Genomic DNA, 16,698 nt, shown 5'->3' with positions numbered 1-16,698 from the left:
CTATCACACCGAGAGCTAGTGCCGGGCAAGCTCTCACCTTGACTGACTTCTCTGCAAACAGCACTGTGATTAAATCCTCAGCCACTCTACTGAGACATCATCCATTGCCTTGAGTGTTGGCCGTATAGCTGCATTCCGATGCTTGCTATCTCACTCGTTTGGACCATCGCCTGGGTCCATCAGATCTACGCTTCATCATTGCTCAGAGACGGCACAGATCATGGTATCATTCGTAGACTGGAGGATACGTACTTTACGGACCCGGTGGCCGAGGAAGGCGAAGAACTTCAGAAAGAGCTGAGGTCAACTACCCTCGCGACTCTTGAATCATTCGATTGGTTGAATGTGGATAACAGTGAATGGAAAGACTTCGATGCGATTGAAACTCACGGTTGGTCTGGCAAGCCAGGCTCCTCGGTCGCAGATATGATCCAGTGGAGGGTTGATGGCTCTGCGCTTCCCAATACACTCAGCGATGCCCTAACTACGCTGAGTCCGGGACATCTTGGCCATTGGTACAAGGTTACATGGGAGCTGCCCGCTCGTCCCAATCTGAATAGCAAGGGATTTTACGAGACCTTGTATTCTCCTGAACACGGCATCATCGTATCTATGCACATGTTCGATCCTCATGTTCATCAGCACCACTCCAGCTCTCTTGTCGAGGACCACTGGGCGCAGATCACCTACTTGACATATTCAGCGATCCAGAAAAATCTGAGATCACAAAAGCAAGCATACACCGGCATTACCAAGGTCCTCGTAGTCTTGCCCGCCAAATGTGCAACAACGACATTAATCGAGCATATCATACCCAGGTCGACCTGGGGCCACATCAAGGCCTACAGTTCTGCTCTCGTTTACCGGCCGTTGAGTCGACACTACAATGTCTTGCTAGGCTCAAGTGATGGTAGAACTATGGCCAAGATGCTTCTGGAGCGTAGACGCGAACTCGGCCATCTAGAGATTCCCGAAATCCGCGTCTGGGTACCCGAAGAAGGCAAGCCCTGCCTGCTGTTCTCATTCGCGGGGCGACCGACTCATAGCGTGGCTTCTAGTGCTGGGAGAAGAAGAGTGAATACAGTCACCAACGGCAAGGTGCTTGACTCGCCAGTGACTAGCTCGGCAAGTGCGACGTTCTACAAGACCAGGTCCGGCACAATCGTGTTAATCCAGGTGCTTCTGATAGCGATAGCCATACTGATCCAGCTTTCCGCCGCTCTACCTGTGGACTCCGATTTTACGGCTTTGAGTCTGAACGCCCCACTCAATGCACTTGATATCGCCGAGCATCAGGGCAGCCAGCTCCTGGACGATCTCCAGAGCTCTTTTGTCAACCCGCCTCCAGAGACAGAGGATGCTCGGGAACTCTTGGACGACTGGACATGCTATTCTAGCATTAGAGACCATGGATTCAGTGTCAAAGGGGAAATTGATATTTGTAAAGACCTCGCCTCCCCGACTGCTTTCGGGCCATATCTACGAGATCTTATGATAACTTTGACGGCTGACCAATCGGCTCCCTGGCACTTTGTGACGTGGCATATTGAGGCTAAAGAACATCTCCAGAGTAAGGGAGAATATAGCACTGCCTATAATCCCCGAGCCGGCATCATTATAACCATTACGAAAGAGGACCCATCGGTCCGCTATTCTCACGATGTTGAGAAACAAGAGGACCATTGGCCTTCCATAACCTTCCTCACGCAAGAGATGATAAGCAGGCGCACAGTAGCGATAACACCACAGAACTTTCGCACAAGTATCAAGCAAATCGTCATGGCTGATGTAAAGGGCCCAACTACGTCTCTCTTCGCCGACCTTCACGCGCGCTCGACCTGGAGTCGGCTGTCAAGATTTGCAGACGCTCTCGTGTACACGCCAGAGAGGGATCCGAAAGAATTCAAAGCTCTTCTTGGTTCAGCAGAAGGACTGTCGGTAGCCCTGATGCTGCTGGAGCGAAGAGCCGAGCTTGGCCGCCTTACGGTTTCGGAAATCAAAGTCTTCGTGCATAACGACCGGCCAATCCTGATATCCTGTGTTGCCGCACGCCCGGGTTTGAATGCAGCTTCCGGCGTTGCCAAGAAAGATCTCGATGCGGACTTGGGTATGGTGCCCACTGCTACCCGCTCGTTCAACAAGAGCTTGCGATATCGGAAGAGGTTCCGACAGGGTCGATCCCTCAACAGATGTGACCGAGAGTAGTTACAGGATCGCCGCAATGTATGGTGAGCAGTTGCAGAGCGTAATGGAGGACCCCAACGGCGGCGTACCCAGCCCTTGGACCAGTGACACTGCTCTCAAAGAGAACGACTGGCACGCGGAGGGAGGTAAGGAAATTGTGAGTATCAGCGGGTTATCTCAACCATCCACAGAGATCGTGCAAGCCATGGGCCTGCAGAAGGCAGGAGAAGTATGGACGCAGATAGCATGACGCCGGGGTAGAATTTGAACGAGGCCACCGTCCCACCGAGGCATCTATTTCAAGAGAACATATATGCTCCTTCCTTGGGAATGATCATAAAAGTAGGGGGCACTCTGAGTAACAGCTCCCTACTTGCATCAGATCAGGAGGGTGGTAATACGCTGGGTGCGTGGCCTGACATCTCGTTCTTATCAGGGATTCGCCTTTGCAAGCATCAAGATCAGCGCTCAGATGGGATCAAGTACGTGCTCTTCCCGAAGCGGCTGGGACCTGATACTCTAGGGTTGCTCAACGCCGCTCGAAGACCACTTTACGTGAAGACATGGCCGGTCTACCCAAGAGCAGTTGAACTCGATCCATGCGACGTCGCTTTTCCACGCTGTCTTGAACAGTACACAAGAGAGACGTCGCTCTTCTTCTAACAGGACACAAGCAGGTGCTGGGACGCGAGAGATGTATCAAGAACATCAAGATCTTCGTGCCCTGCAAGGAATGCGTCAATACCGCCTTACTTTTCTCCATCAGTCCAGACGGGCCACACAGTGCGGCGCGAGGGTGTGCCCTTGAGAAAGATTCGCGAAAAAGCACAAGTCGCTTCGAGAAGGCCAAGTCCTGGTTGACGGCGTCCAAGTCAAGTCTCTGAGCTCGTGTACAGTACCAGGAGAGTGCTGGTGCGGGCAATCACATGAGGGGTCTGTTCTTCTGTCATTCTGCAGTGGTCTGGATCCATATCGTAAAGTGACACTCAGAACGATACGATGACAGTAAATGGACGCCCCCGTCAGCCGCTGGCGAGGTGCTTGGTGTCCTTTCTTCTCCCGTTCTTTTACGTAGTCCATACACTGCTCCTGATCCTACCTCGAAGTGTAATCGGGACTTCGGAGGATATGTTGGCATACTTGAGAGTTTTGCTTGAAGTTATGCGTCACGGGCATTTTGTCTGCTTGGGATTGGTCTGCGCCTGTCTGCATTGCTTCTTTGGTATCGGACTACGAAGTTCTTTTCCAGCACATCTCGGTCTTACTATTTCAGCAGGAAGCAGATGGACGGCAAAAGCTAGTCTTTTAGCTTTTCTGATTAGCATTGATTGTGTGCGTATCAATTTCAGAACATCAGGGCCATGTAAATACATGTACTACTGTAATGAGACTTAGGTCGACTACTTCCTAGTGTCGTTAATGCAAATCTTTCGAAGCATATCCTGCTTGTAGAAACTTCTTGTTGGCATGGTTGCCACCTCAGGCACGATGTCCAAAATTTTCACCAATGCTCAATCGTTACCCAAGCTAAAAGTCTTGTACATGTTGAAACATCGATGCACGCGTCCTTCCGAACAGCCAGCACTACAATAGATCATGATGCCGGCGTCCACTGAAGAACAGACAGACCTTTGGCTTAGGCCAGGATCGTCGGTAATCCGACTGTCAGTCTGGCTTTCGATCTGACCGAGCTTGTCGGGCGACGTGGGAGATGGCCATGCTGCCAGCCAAAACGGACTTTTTCATAGAGTCTCGGTGCACAATGGCAACACTCTTGGACGCTGGGTCTGCAAAAATGAAAAGCACTGAAAAAGTGCCGCGCTCTTCGGTACTTACGCTATGTCTTTCCAGCTCTCCAGCTCATCCTGCAGACGCCTGCTCGAAATGGGTGTCAGCGGTATATCACAGCAGCTGAAGATATTGATGGCATCAGGTTCATCATCTGTCAGCACGATCTTCAGGTCTGTGAGCAAAACACGGCTCTCGCAGCTTCTGCAGTGCTGCGCTGTCATCATGCCCACGACAACGACATGACGACAGCCCATCGCTACATGTGTCGATACATGGCAAGGCATACAAAAGGCTGAATCCCCTTCTCTTCTTTCCTCTTTAGTCTCCACAAGTCCTCTTGCTATTGCTCTGAAGCCACTCATAATCATGGTAGCCATTGGGCCCTTTTGCCTGGCTCTGCAGATTCTAGGTTTTTTTGGGCTATCCTACCCTTCTCCACTAGTGTCCAACTCCTCGCAGCTCTCACGCAGAATAAATTCACTGGTGCCGACCAACAAGCGACCACAGGCAGATCCCTACAAGGTCGCAGAGCAGGAAGGGGCAGCTTTGAGTGCTCAGTTCTCACTTGGTCCACAGAATATCGGCCAAAGCTACTTCACGAACTACGGAGCTCTCAGGAGGCATGGCTGGACTCAACGTACTAATGTAGCCATTGAGGAGAATCAACTTCCAGAGCCTGCCAGAGTCATCCTGGGTCATCCACTCGACAGATCTGACACTCCGACCCCTCCGGGCTCACCTGCAGGCACCAATACCGGCAATGTCGAGCAGTTTCAGTGGCGCAGGATTCTATGGTCCCGCCGACAGCACTCTCAGCCTGCCGCAGCTTCTGGCGGAGGTAGCGTTATGACACCGATATATGGAGCCACTGGAGCCACGTACGACGTCTTCTACAGCATGAACTCAACCTACGGCGCCATCATTGATGGAACCCACGTCACTCCTCAGCAGGCTCATCCACAAAAGACCGAAGAAAACACTTTCGACTTCAACCCAGACGAGGCTCCAATGGTCCCTCTTAGCGAATGGCATGATGGTAAGTGACTCAGATAGACCCTGTGTATATACAATCCATGATCGCTCACTAGCTTAGTTATGGCCTTGTCTTGGCAGCACGTGTGTGAGAAGAACAACCAAAATCCGACGAAGCTCAAGTATGTCCTTCGGGTGAATCTCCAAGACAAGGAAAGTATGGAAGTGTTCATCGAACTACTCCCTTTCTTTGAAGACGATACGCAAGACGATGTCGTCATCTTCAAAGCTGGAACGCGCCAGTTCAACGCTATGTTGGGGAGCTCTACCGGCGTGGATGTTGCCCATCTGCTGCTCCAACATAAAGTGCTCTTTGGACAGCGTCGCGTGACAAAGATCGGCCTTTGGAGAGACCACAAGCAAGAAGTGAAGACGGTCAACATCTTGTTCTGCTTCGACGACTGTGCGGTCTTGCCGGATGAACTGGTGTCTTCACCAAGCTCGCCCAGGGTCGATCGATTCAGCCAGATCTGGGAGGCCATTACTCGCAAGGGCAAAGGCAAAAGTAGAGGCAAAGGCAAGGAGCGACAATGGTAGGCCTGTTGGGCCTGAGCTGTACTGGAACTTCCTGTAGGTGACGCGAGGAAGGGACGATGATCTAGATAGGTTGAAGTCTTGTTCCACTTGACTTTCTGAAGCAGCGGACGGTGAGATTATGGCTTCTGTCACTATTTCCCGTAGGAAGTGCGGGTCGGAAAAGTTGTGTCTTCTTTTATTTGATACCACAGGGCAAGGGGGTCGAAAAGTCCTGTATTCGATCATTCGACTCCCTAGGGGGCTGCGGATGGAGAGAGTCCTCTCTCCGGGGCCTTCAGGTCGAGTATTATCCATATTGCGGGCTTGGCCGAGGCAATGCGAAATTATTTGTTTACGATTAAATGTGTCTCGTCATGAGCCGTGTCTGCACAGATCGACGTGGCCCCCATAAAGTCACCGCAAATCGGCATCGTTTCGGCTTGGCAGAGTCCTGCACCTCAGCCTCAGATGCACTCGTAATGATCCTTCAATACAAACATGCATATCGTGTTCGCACGAACCAAACTCTGATAGTCGCCGTGCGTCGCCATGCGGTACCTCATGTCGCACAAGCAACGGTCGAACATATCCCACGTGCAAGTACCGAGACATCTTACTCATCCCATACGATGGCTTCTTTCAACGTCACTTTTGTTTAGGGGGAAAAAATCCATGGGCAAGGTGCCGGAATCGAAGGTAACCAGGTCACTAGTGTCGACTCGCGATCCTTCCGACTGTGCGCGTTTCCATCTTTCAGGCCAGGTCCTGCAAAAGCGGCTCAGCCTGCACGTAGACATTGCAGTAGCACGTGTTTGGTCATACACACAGGCATCAAGCCGCGACCACATGGCCCCCATGTGTTCGCTAGCTCGCATATCAGACCAGAAAAGGCAAGGCTTTCGCTGGCCAAGAGGCCAATATGTTGGTAAGATCCTAAAAGACAGAATCATTGGTTGTATTTCTGCAGGCACGCCGACACTAATCAGTCCTTTGCTGACGCTCTAATCTATACTGTTGCGAGTCTTTGGTCGCAAGAGGCACAGTCCCTTACCATTCGATGATTACGCCACAATTTACACACGGTTGACTGGGAACATGACATTGATTCTCGCCGGCAGGACCACAATGAGAGTTCCAGGCTAAACATCTATGGTGACCAAGGTGGCGGGCACACGATTTCTGTGTACCTGCCGCTTGCGAGCCGTAGGTTGGCAAAGATCAGAAATTAGCCTTTTGGGGCTGGCTTGTGCGGCTATGTTGATCAGTGAGGCAGGTCACAAGCGTGACGCAGTAGTCTAGCAGGCTTTCAGGTTGCTGGAGGCACAGTATAAGATGGGTAGTGCGGTCCCAAAATCTGCTAAGGAACTCGAGCGTACCGCCGGGCACTCTCACACCAAACCATTTCCTGTCTCACAGAGACAATTCTTCCCATACGCTTTCTGACCAGTATGTATTATTACATCGCACTATCGGCACTCGCTGTGCTTGCCACCGCAGCACCTCTCACCCGACGAACTCAAGACGGCCAGTCCGGCTGGCAAGGCGCCAATGGCACCACTGGCCGACCAAATCCCACCTACACCACAGAGCAGTTGAGCAATATCAAGCTAGCCATGTCGACCGCCGACCGGCTCAAATATATCCAAAGTCTAGGAGACACAGACCTTTACTTCAAGTTCGACTACAGCATTGCAGCCAACCCGAATCCGGTCGCTGGTGCAGGGCAGGGCGGACAAGGAGACCTCTCATACGTCGGTAACTGGCCGATCTTGCTTGATCTGGGCGTCGCCATGTCCATGGGCTTCATGAACCCATGCGGCATGAACACCCCTCACACGCACAACCGCGCCACCGAGCTCCTCATAGTGGTGCAGGGTAACAACGTGCACACGTCCTTCATCCAGGAAAGCGGATTGGTAACACCAATCACAACCACTCTCAACCAATACCAGGGCGCCGTCTTGCCCATTGGCTCCATCCACTACGAGTTTAACGATAGCTGCGAGCCTGCTGTATTCGTGGCCGCATTCTCCAACGAAGATCCCGGACTCAGTCGAACGGCGCAGAACTTCTTCGGTGAAGATGGCAGCATCGTCCAGGCTGATCTCGGCTTCCTCAAGGTCTTCGAGAACATCAATATACCGAAGTTCCAGTCCCAGATACCGAAGGCGTTTGCGCTGGGGGCACAGCAGTGCTTGGAAAGGTGTGGTATCAAGTACAATGCCACTGAGCACTAGTGGGGTGGACTTGATCGCGGCCATCGAAATCTCTCGTTGTACATAATTGCCACTTGTACATCGTCTGTAGCTTGTTGTACACGGCCTTGCTGATTGACTGGGTCCGCCTCCGCATCACTCCTCCGTTCCAGAAGCTCGTTCAGTATCTGTAGCTGCTTGTCAAAGCTTTGCATGAGCTCATCGATGTTGCCGAATTGACGTCTGTTTTGCCTGTTAGACAGAAGGGGCACTTCTTGACCACTGACGCGGATCATAAGCCGGCCTTGGTCATCGGTCGAAGTGCCACCCCAGCTCGGCGCTTGTGAGATAGACGCCTGCAATGATTGCCAGTGCGGACTGAGCGACGAAGCTACTTGGACAGTCTTGCCGTCAGACAACATATCCAGTATCACAATCCTCTCCTCCACTTCTGCCTGACCAGTCTGCTGCTCAATCGCATGCAGTAAGCCTGCTGTCAGGTCTTCCGGGTCGTCGTCCGTGAACACATACTGCACGGTAGGATGGTAGTGCTCGCCAGTCTCGTGATCCTCGACTAAAGTGAAGAACGGCTGAAAGCCTGGCGGAGGCAGGAGCTGTTCAGGCATAACTTCTTCGTACGTCGTCTCGTCTCCTTGTGTAACGTCCTCGGCCAGACCAGGTTGTGCTATCACCCTTTCCTCATCCTCTCGCTTTTCAACCATCTGACTAGCATGCGAGCCTCTGGCTGAGACACCATCAGGATCTTCCATGCTTGGGTTCCATATAACTCCAGCTGCGTGGTTACCTGTATCGGTCATGCTGGCGCAGGCAGCCATATGCTGCAAACGAGCTCCTCCATATCGCTCTTGCTGCCACTGTGCGGCCACTGCATTACTAGTACCAACAGCAGGCCCATCTGCTCGAGACACTGATGGATTGTGAAAGGGAACTGACATGGTTTCGTATTTCGCTCGAGACGATCGACAGCTCACTCCTCGGTCATAACAAACATAACGCCGTGCCAAGACATGTCAAAAGTCTATTCCATACCTTCCTATCTTGTCTACTCTCAGTCAGATCTCAAAAGATTCAACATTTCACCCCTGGCTTCGTAGATATTTGCCAATGTGCTCCCTGCCATTGCGCCCTAGAGATAATGGCTCAGAATTCCGGAGACCAGGCTAACGACCAGCCAACGGAGACATCATCGTTGATACCAAAGACTGGACCCACGCCAGCTGAGGAGAACAACGAACATCAGCAGCACGATGGCAGCGATCTCGAGCGTATGCCAAGCGCTGAGGACCGTCAGAAGCAGTATGAAGGCATGCCTCAAGTACGAAAGCAGATGAAGGTCATAGTCCCGGCCATCGCCATCGGTGTCTTCCTAGCGGCAGCAGACCAAACCATCATCGTCTCTTCTTATGCCAGGATCGGGTCTGACTTGGGCCAATTGAGTCTGGCAAGCTACATCGCGACTGCATACTTTTTGACACTAAGTGAGTTGACTACCCTATATTTGAACCATTGCGACCTTCTACGCCACCATATGTCGACCATCCGTACCAAAGCTGTTCCATGCTACGTTCACAATCAGCGCTCCATTTCACACTGTCGAGAAAGTCGACTTGGCTGACCTGTTCTTCCCCAAAATGCAGCATCTTTCCAACCACTCTATGGCAAACTTAGCGACATATTTGGACGCAAGGCCTGCTTATTGTTCGCCTACAGCGTGTTTGGCATTGGCTGCATCCTCTGTGGTCTGGCGCAGAACATGCAGCAACTGATCGCCGCCCGAGCTTTTGCTGGAATCGGCGCGGGTGGCATGAACACAGTGGTCAGCGTGCTCCTCAGCGACATCATCCCACTACGGGACCGTGGCACATGGCAAGGCTACATCAACATTGTCTTCTCCAGCGGCGCAGCAGCTGGCGCACCGCTTGGAGGCTTCTTATCGGATAGCGTTGGCTGGCGATGGGCCTTTTTGTGCCAAGCTCCACTATGTGCCGTGGCGTTCGTCGCTGTGACATTCGCACTCAAATTACCGAAGCAAGACGAAGTTGACTGGAAGAAGAAGCTGGCACGGATAGACTTCCTTGGCGCCATCGTCCTCCTTATCGCTGTATCTCTTCTTTGTCTGGCTCTAGATCGAGGCAGCAACGTGAGCTGGAAAGCAACCATCACCATCGTCTCCATCAGTGTGTCGATACCACTCTTCCTCCTCTTCGTCTTCGTCGAGACAAGGGTGGCCAAGGAGCCATTCGCACCAGGTCACATCATCTTTAACCGGTCAATGATCGCATGCTACCTATGCAACTTCTTCTCCATGGCAGGCTATCTAGCAGCGCTCTTCTACATACCGCTGTACTTCCAAGCGATCGACGGTCTCTCGGCGACAGGAGCTGGAATCAGGCTCATCCCAGGCATTTTCTGCTTGGTGAGCGGTAGTCTCTTCGGCGGCTTCTATATGAAAGCACGTGGAACGTATTATTGGCTTACGGTGGCCTCATATATTCTATTGACTCTTGGCACAACGGGAGTCTTCTTGTTCTCTGGTATCATTGTCAACAGTACAGCTGGAATCATCGCTGGCTTGATGGTGGCAGCTCTGGGAAATGGTACCGGAGTGACTACAACGCTCATCGGCCTCGTAAGTTCATCGTTATAGTCGACTCTCAACGCAGACGGAAAGTGTTGTATACGGTACAAGATTGCTGACAAGATCCCACCAGATCGCAAACGCTAGCCGCGAAGACCAAGCAGTGGCGACAGCATGCTCGTACCTCTTCCGTAGCCTGGTATGTATATACTCCGAGACTCCATGTATCGATGACTTGTGACTGACATAGATGAACAGGGCAGTGTGTTCGGCATCTCGATGTCAGCGACCGTCTCCAACCAAGCGCTACGGAGCAGCCTTGCAGAGCAACTTCCCGCCTTGGGTTTGCCCGAAGATAAGGCGTTGGAGATAGCCGAGAACGTGAGGCAGAGCTTGGTTTTCCTGAGACAATTAGAACCGCGTGTGAGAGAAGTGGTGACGAAATGCTATGCCAATTCTACCTCAGCAGCGTTTGGGCTACAAATCGCCTTGGTCGCCGGCGCAGCGGTCAGTGCATTCTTTATTAGAGAGAAAGCTTTGAGTAAATAGAAGCACAATAGCTATCAGTGCCTCTGCAAAAGGTACGATTTCATCAACAGGATATTATCAGTCACGCTGCAGACGAGTTGTGTCTATGTAGGATCAGTCTTTCGAACCGGAAGAATTATAAGAGGAAGGAAACAAGCTGCTGTTAAGTCGAATTTGAAGTTCTTGCTACTGCCCTACTACTACGCCTATCATTAATGGCGTATGTTGCCATTGAGGCTCCAAGGCCGAGCTACTTTGGTGTCTGTAGTGGTCACCGCCGTCTCACTCACTGCTTAGCATGCTTTCAATCGACGACCTGACCATCCACTGAACCCAGACTCGGGCATTATCTGGTCGAATAGGGCCAAGACATGCGTGTATGGCTGGTGACTAGGTCATGAAAGGTCAAAACGCCGGATGAAGTGAAGCTAAGAAGGGCTAGCCAGGTCTTGGCATATCTTCACTCCACGTGCTGCGGCGAAACCAGATTATTCGCCTCGTCCGCGCTCCAAGCGCACCTCTGGACTTTGGAAGTGATCACACAACTGTTAGAAATTCAGCAGAAGAACTTGCTACTTATGCAGGTCAAGACGGATGAGATGCCGTCCACATGAAATCCTTTTTCCAATGTTGCTTGGCCGCGGTGAGAGACATAAATATGCCTCCCTGCCGTCGAACCCCGACAGGCGGCCTATCACCACTCGTTTTCGGCTTCGAATTATATCAATCACGATTGTTATGATGGCAGCGGCTCTAGCAACACTTGCTGTGGTGACGCTGGTGTCGGCTTACCCAGCATGGCCAAGCTCTGGACCATCGACGACTTGTGACACTGTCCAGCATGGCTACCAGTGCAATTCGTTGATCAGCCATTTCTGGGGACAATGTGCGTCAATATCAGAGTGATTTTGTGGTTAGAAGCGGCGTTGCTGGTTAGGACGATGGCGGAAGGCCTCTGAAAGGGATCCCACTTATTGATCATCACCCAGCCCGCAATGTCAGCTTCTGGCCATAATGTGAGCTCGTCCTACTGAGAAAGAGTCAAGCTGACCCGAGCATGATAGATAGCCCATACTTTTCTGTCGAATCGCAAATACCAGACACCGTCCCGCCACAGTGCGATATCACATTTGCTCAGGTCCTGTCTCGTCATGGCGCCAGAGATCCCACCGCTTCCAAGACAGCAGCCTACAACAGCACTATCAACAAGATCCACGCCAATGTCCGAAAATATAGCGGTCCATACGCCTTTCTGTAAGCATCGTAGGGCTGAAACCATGTGGACGGTATCACTGACATTCCCTAACAGAGAACAATATCAGTACACTCTCGGGGCTGATCAGCTTACTCTTTTTGGCCAAGACGAGATGGTGAAGTCTGGTCAGAAGTTTTATGAGCGATACGAATGTCTTGCGGAAGAGTTCACTCCTTTCTTCCGATCTTCGAGTGAGGCGAGAGTGGTGGAATCTGCCCGAAACTTCACGCAAGGATTCCATGCCGCGAAGCTAGCTGACTGGAGGTCTCGACATATTGACTCCACATACCCTTATCCAATCACAGTCATCTCTGAGGCTGATGGTTCCAACAACACTTTGAACCATGGGCTCTGCAACGACTTCGAGAACGAGGCGCCCTATAACACCACCGCATCAGATGCACAAGCTGCTTGGACCAAGATCTTCATTTCGCCGATTCAAGCACGACTGAACGCTGGCCTTCCTGGTGCCAACTTGTCTGCGTCCGATACTATTGCAATGATGGACCTGTGTCCATTCAATACTGTGGCTTCTCCGAACGGGACATTTTCTTCTTTGTTTTGCTCGCTCTTCAGCGAGACCGAGTGGCACCAGTACAACTACTACGAGACGCTCAACAAATACTATGGCTATGGTCCAGGAAACAAGCTTGGGCCTACTCAGGGCGTTGGCTTCGGCAACGAACTCCTTGCTCGCCTTACTGCTCAACCCGTCAAGGATGAAACAAGCACCAATCACACCCTTGACAGCAGCAGTGTCACCTTCCCGCTCGGAAGACGCTTGTACGCCGACTTCTCGCACGACAATGATATGACTGCTATCTTCTCTGCTCTTGGCTTCTTCAACGGCACTGCACTACTTCCGAACACCACCATCCTCGAGGCACCTCAGGCAGACGGCTTCTCGGCAAGCTGGGCTGTGCCTTTCGCGAGTCGCGCTTACTTCGAGAAGATGGAATGTGGAGGCCAAACAGAGGAATTAGTCCGGGTCATTATCAACGATCGTGTTCTACCTCTGACCCAGTGTGGCGGCGATGGGCTTGGCCGCTGCACGCTCAGCTCCTTCATCAACAGTCTGGGGTTCGTGAGGTCTGGCGGCGACTGGGACCAGTGCTTTGTATGAGCAAAAATCCCAAAATTAGGTACATATGTTACTATACTTCTCCACGAAAAGCTGAATGCATAATGCCGTCGTACTACCCCCTCATGTGTTTGAACAGGATTTTGGACGTAGAGGCAGTGATAATGCGGCCTCCAACCTATCTCCGCCAGCCTTCCAGATTTGCTCTTCAACGACCACGAGCTCACCAGGGTGCCGAGAATAACATCGGCTCACCGGACGAGGTGGCTCGGCGATAAAGATCTAGGACATGCTGCCATACAAGCGGGGTTGTTTTGACTTTACCATTACAAAAGTGGGGTGCATGCCCGGGTCAACGACCTTCGTTTGACAGGTTTATATTGATTCTTCTCGCAAGAACGGTGCTCTTGATTAAACACATTGCGTGTGATCGCTGCAACAAACCTTGAAAGCTGTCAGAACAATCCAACAGGCATCCCTTGGAAATTCCGGCTCGAGTACAATCATTGTGACCTCGCAACGCCACGATGGTCAACCAAAAGGCCCAATCCGCCGTGGAGAAGTCTCTCGATGGCGTGACAGGTGATAAATCCACTGGTGTCGCCGGTCTGGTCTTCGTCGCCGTCGGCAAAGATGGTAAGAACATCGCCGCCCACGCATCTGGGAAGCTTGGCCTCGGGAGCAAAGAGCCCATGACCCTCGACACTGTCTTCTCGATCTTCAGCTGCACAAAAGCATTGGCCGGAATCGCTTGTATGCAGGCCGTTGAGCAAGGTAAACTCAGTCTGGACGACCACAAGCAAGTCTACAAGCTGTGTCCTGAGCTCGAGAAGGTCAAGGTTCTTCAGGATGATGGTACTCTTGTCGACAAGAAGAACGATATCACTCTCCGCATGTTGCTGTCTCACACCGCTGGATTTGGCTACGAGTTCTTCAACCCAAAATTGAGGGATTATGGTATGGTGTCGTCTGTGTGGTACTTGGTTGGATGTAGTACAAAAACGCTGACAACCACCCCAGGTCGACCAATCGGATTTGGTGTCCTAGATGCCGATATTCGTAGCATCCTTCGTATGCCGTTGGTGAATCAACCAGGCTCGAGATGGGAATACGGTAAGTGTCTCGGAATAACGAGCCATACTTCGGAGTGGCAACGGGTTTGCATTGACCCTCTGCAGGAATTAACATCGACTGGGCCGGCATCATGCTTGAACGAGCCACTGGTATGAAGTTGAACGACTGGATGCAACAATACATCATGCAGCCTCTCGGTCTGAAGAACATCAACATGCTGCCTACCGAGGATATGAAGAAGCGGCTCGCGTATACGCATCAACGCTGGCCCGGCGGGAAAGAAGCCGAGGTGCGCGACCATGTCTACCGCGAGCCGTTGCTGGCAGAAACCCAAGAGGAGAAGGACCGCATCTTCCATAGCGGTGGCGCGGGTTGTTTTGGGACGCCAGTAGAGTATGTCCAGGTTCTAGCGGCACTGTTGAATGATGGGACGAGTCCAACTACGGGTGCACAAATCCTGAAGCCAGAGACCGTGAAGGAGATGTTCGAGAACCAGGTGACTCAGTTTGTGAGTAATCCCATGATTGAGACAATATGCTAGTTGCTGCGAGGACTGACAAAGATCTCCTATCAGCCCGACTTTGCCCGTCAAGGTATGTGAATGAGATGTGTAGGCGGACAAGCGCAAAGCATGCTGATCGTTTCTGCAGGCATACCAGCAGCCAAACCCGAGCAGACGAACCCTGCCCCAGAGTGAGTTGACCGTGCTTATCTCGATGTGACCCTGCCATACTGACTGCACCAGACTTTATCCACAAGAAGGCAATCCGGCGCAAGGATGGGGCCTTACTTTCATGCTGACCCAAGAGGCCGGAGCAACCGGTCGTGGCCGCAACACTGCTTGGTGGGCCGGCATTGCCAATCTCTTCTGGTTCGTCCCCTGTTCATCGTGCATAGCCTTGATACTGACCTTTCACAGGTGGTGTGATCGCGAGAAGGGGGTAGCGGGAATGATATGCAGCCAGGTAAAGCATCCGAAAAGTCCTGTCACGCGAGCTCGGCTGACCACAAACAGATCTTCCCTTTCGGCGACGAGCATGTTATGGGCCAGTGGGGTGCTTGTGAAGCGGCCGTGTACCAAGCCCTTGGAGATTCTGGCGCAAGCGAGTCGATGTCAAAGCTGAGTGTACAGTAGTCCTGCCTTTTCTGAATGATCTTCGTGAAAAAGGTCTCACTAAACCCCTTGTGTGACTTCCTCGAAGACTGGCTTCAGTCCGCCCTTCTTGACGTCCAGTATCGCAGAATCGTGGTTTGTTCCGGGTAGATCGTGGAACTGAAGGTCAATCACATCTTGGACACCATCTCGAGCCCAGCACTGCTTGAAATAAGCTGCGCCCTCCTTCCCAATCATCACGTCCGACTCGGCGAAGAACACTCTTATGCTAAGCTTCGGTGCTAGATCTGTCGTGTTCCGCCTTGACTTCTCCAAACTTACGAGCGACTGCACATACTCCGGATACTCTTCACAAATCCCCCAAAGTCCTGTTCCACCCTTCTTCAAGCACAGCATAGCGTCCTCATTGCCCGCCGCCCAGCTTTCAGCAAGACAGTACTTCATCCTCAGCTTCTCGATATGCTGTGCAATCTCATCCGGCACACCATACTTCTCCTCCGGCGTCAGCTCCGCATCATCCTTCGCCACATCCTCCGTTCCTGATGAAGATTGAAACAAATTCCCAACAGCCGTCAAAGCACCACCGGACCAGGCCAGTGCACCACCAGACCACGCAGTAGCCGGCATGATCCGACCAGCAACGAATTTCGTGATGTTGCTCCAGCTGCCGAAAAGTGAGTTAGGGATCTTCGAGACGATGTTCATCAGCGTAGCGTTAGAATGGCTGTTATGTACCCAAGGGGCGAGCATGGCAATTTGTGGTCGGTCCGGGTACAGGATGTCTCGGTGATGATATAGAGTATTGAGCACGTAGATCGTGCCTGCGCTATGTGACTATCGAGATTGTCAACACCCTCCCTAGAGGTCTCACCGAGAAGCTCATCTTATCACACTTACGAGAAGGTGGACATGCTTGACGTTGAGCTCCTGAAGCAAGATAGGCACAGTCTCCAGCCAGACCTTTACGCGGATGCTGATATCGACAGACGTAGAGCCTCCCATCGACGGCCTGTTCGTTGTCAGTACATTGGAAGCTGATGGTCGTGAAATGGCAATGCTCTACCCACCTATCCACACATATCACTCTAACCTTGTTCTGTCGGAAGAAGTAGTCAAAGTCAAGGCAATTCCACCTACTTCCAAACATTGGACCACAGAATAGGAAAGCAGGCAAGCTGTCATCATCAAAGTTGCTCGAGGTCGAGTATATCACACGCAATCGTTCGTGCTCTGGCGTAGCAGGCACCCAAAGGCGTTGATGGAAGTTCTTCGCGCAGACGATCTTGATGGCTTCGTCCATGTTTACAGCGTTCTGAGGCGGAGCTGTTG

General features: G+C 51.9%; 8 protein-coding genes across 8 annotated transcripts; 6 read left to right on the top strand and 2 right to left on the bottom strand.

Annotated features, from left to right (window-relative positions):
• Positions 1 to 138: 138 nt before the first annotated feature.
• On the top strand, positions 139 to 2,205 carry LTS14_004001 (uncharacterized protein; the record flags this gene model as incomplete). The annotated part of the gene is made up of 1 exon (XM_064836703.1): positions 139 to 2,205. The coding sequence occupies one exon, from the start codon at positions 139 to 141 to the stop codon at positions 2,203 to 2,205; it is 2,067 nt and encodes a 688-aa protein (XP_064696094.1).
• A 2,136-nt stretch (positions 2,206 to 4,341) lies between these two features.
• LTS14_004000 (uncharacterized protein) lies at positions 4,342 to 5,544 on the top strand (the record flags this gene model as incomplete). The annotated part of the gene is made up of 2 exons (XM_064836702.1): positions 4,342 to 5,011; positions 5,069 to 5,544. The coding sequence occupies 2 exons, from the start codon at positions 4,342 to 4,344 to the stop codon at positions 5,542 to 5,544; spliced, it is 1,146 nt and encodes a 381-aa protein (XP_064696093.1).
• Positions 5,545 to 6,971: 1,427 nt separating this feature from the next.
• On the top strand, positions 6,972 to 7,760 carry LTS14_003999 (uncharacterized protein; the record flags this gene model as incomplete). The annotated part of the gene is made up of 1 exon (XM_064836701.1): positions 6,972 to 7,760. One exon carries the CDS (start codon positions 6,972 to 6,974, stop codon positions 7,758 to 7,760), a length of 789 nt encoding a protein of 262 aa, XP_064696092.1.
• Positions 7,761 to 7,937: 177 nt separating this feature from the next.
• On the bottom strand, positions 7,938 to 8,674 carry LTS14_003998 (uncharacterized protein; the record flags this gene model as incomplete). The annotated part of the gene is made up of 2 exons (XM_064836700.1): positions 7,938 to 7,961; positions 8,006 to 8,674. 2 exons carry the CDS (start codon positions 8,672 to 8,674, stop codon positions 7,938 to 7,940), a joined length of 693 nt encoding a protein of 230 aa, XP_064696091.1.
• Positions 8,675 to 8,874: 200 nt separating this feature from the next.
• Positions 8,875 to 10,866, top strand: LTS14_003997 (uncharacterized protein; the record flags this gene model as incomplete). Its single annotated transcript, XM_064836699.1, has 4 exons — positions 8,875 to 9,217; positions 9,377 to 10,368; positions 10,451 to 10,516; positions 10,576 to 10,866. 4 exons carry the CDS (start codon positions 8,875 to 8,877, stop codon positions 10,864 to 10,866), a joined length of 1,692 nt encoding a protein of 563 aa, XP_064696090.1.
• Positions 10,867 to 11,902: 1,036 nt separating this feature from the next.
• On the top strand, positions 11,903 to 13,223 carry LTS14_003996 (uncharacterized protein; the record flags this gene model as incomplete). The annotated part of the gene is made up of 2 exons (XM_064836698.1): positions 11,903 to 12,099; positions 12,155 to 13,223. The coding sequence occupies 2 exons, from the start codon at positions 11,903 to 11,905 to the stop codon at positions 13,221 to 13,223; spliced, it is 1,266 nt and encodes a 421-aa protein (XP_064696089.1).
• A 485-nt stretch (positions 13,224 to 13,708) lies between these two features.
• LTS14_003995 (uncharacterized protein) lies at positions 13,709 to 14,796 on the top strand (the record flags this gene model as incomplete). The annotated part of the gene is made up of 3 exons (XM_064836697.1): positions 13,709 to 14,138; positions 14,202 to 14,294; positions 14,360 to 14,796. The coding sequence occupies 3 exons, from the start codon at positions 13,709 to 13,711 to the stop codon at positions 14,794 to 14,796; spliced, it is 960 nt and encodes a 319-aa protein (XP_064696088.1).
• A 633-nt stretch (positions 14,797 to 15,429) lies between these two features.
• Positions 15,430 to 16,669, bottom strand: LTS14_003994 (uncharacterized protein; the record flags this gene model as incomplete). Its single annotated transcript, XM_064836696.1, has 3 exons — positions 15,430 to 16,203; positions 16,267 to 16,378; positions 16,437 to 16,669. 3 exons carry the CDS (start codon positions 16,667 to 16,669, stop codon positions 15,430 to 15,432), a joined length of 1,119 nt encoding a protein of 372 aa, XP_064696087.1.
• Positions 16,670 to 16,698: the final 29 nt, after the last annotated feature.

This window comes from Recurvomyces mirabilis (assembly GCF_035927965.1).
Source record: "Recurvomyces mirabilis strain CCFEE 5264 chromosome Unknown scaffold_8, whole genome shotgun sequence".
NCBI lineage: Eukaryota > Fungi > Ascomycota > Dothideomycetes > Mycosphaerellales > Teratosphaeriaceae > Recurvomyces > Recurvomyces mirabilis.
The sequence above is the reverse complement of the archived record's forward strand: the minus strand, read 5'-3'. Positions and strand labels throughout refer to the sequence as shown.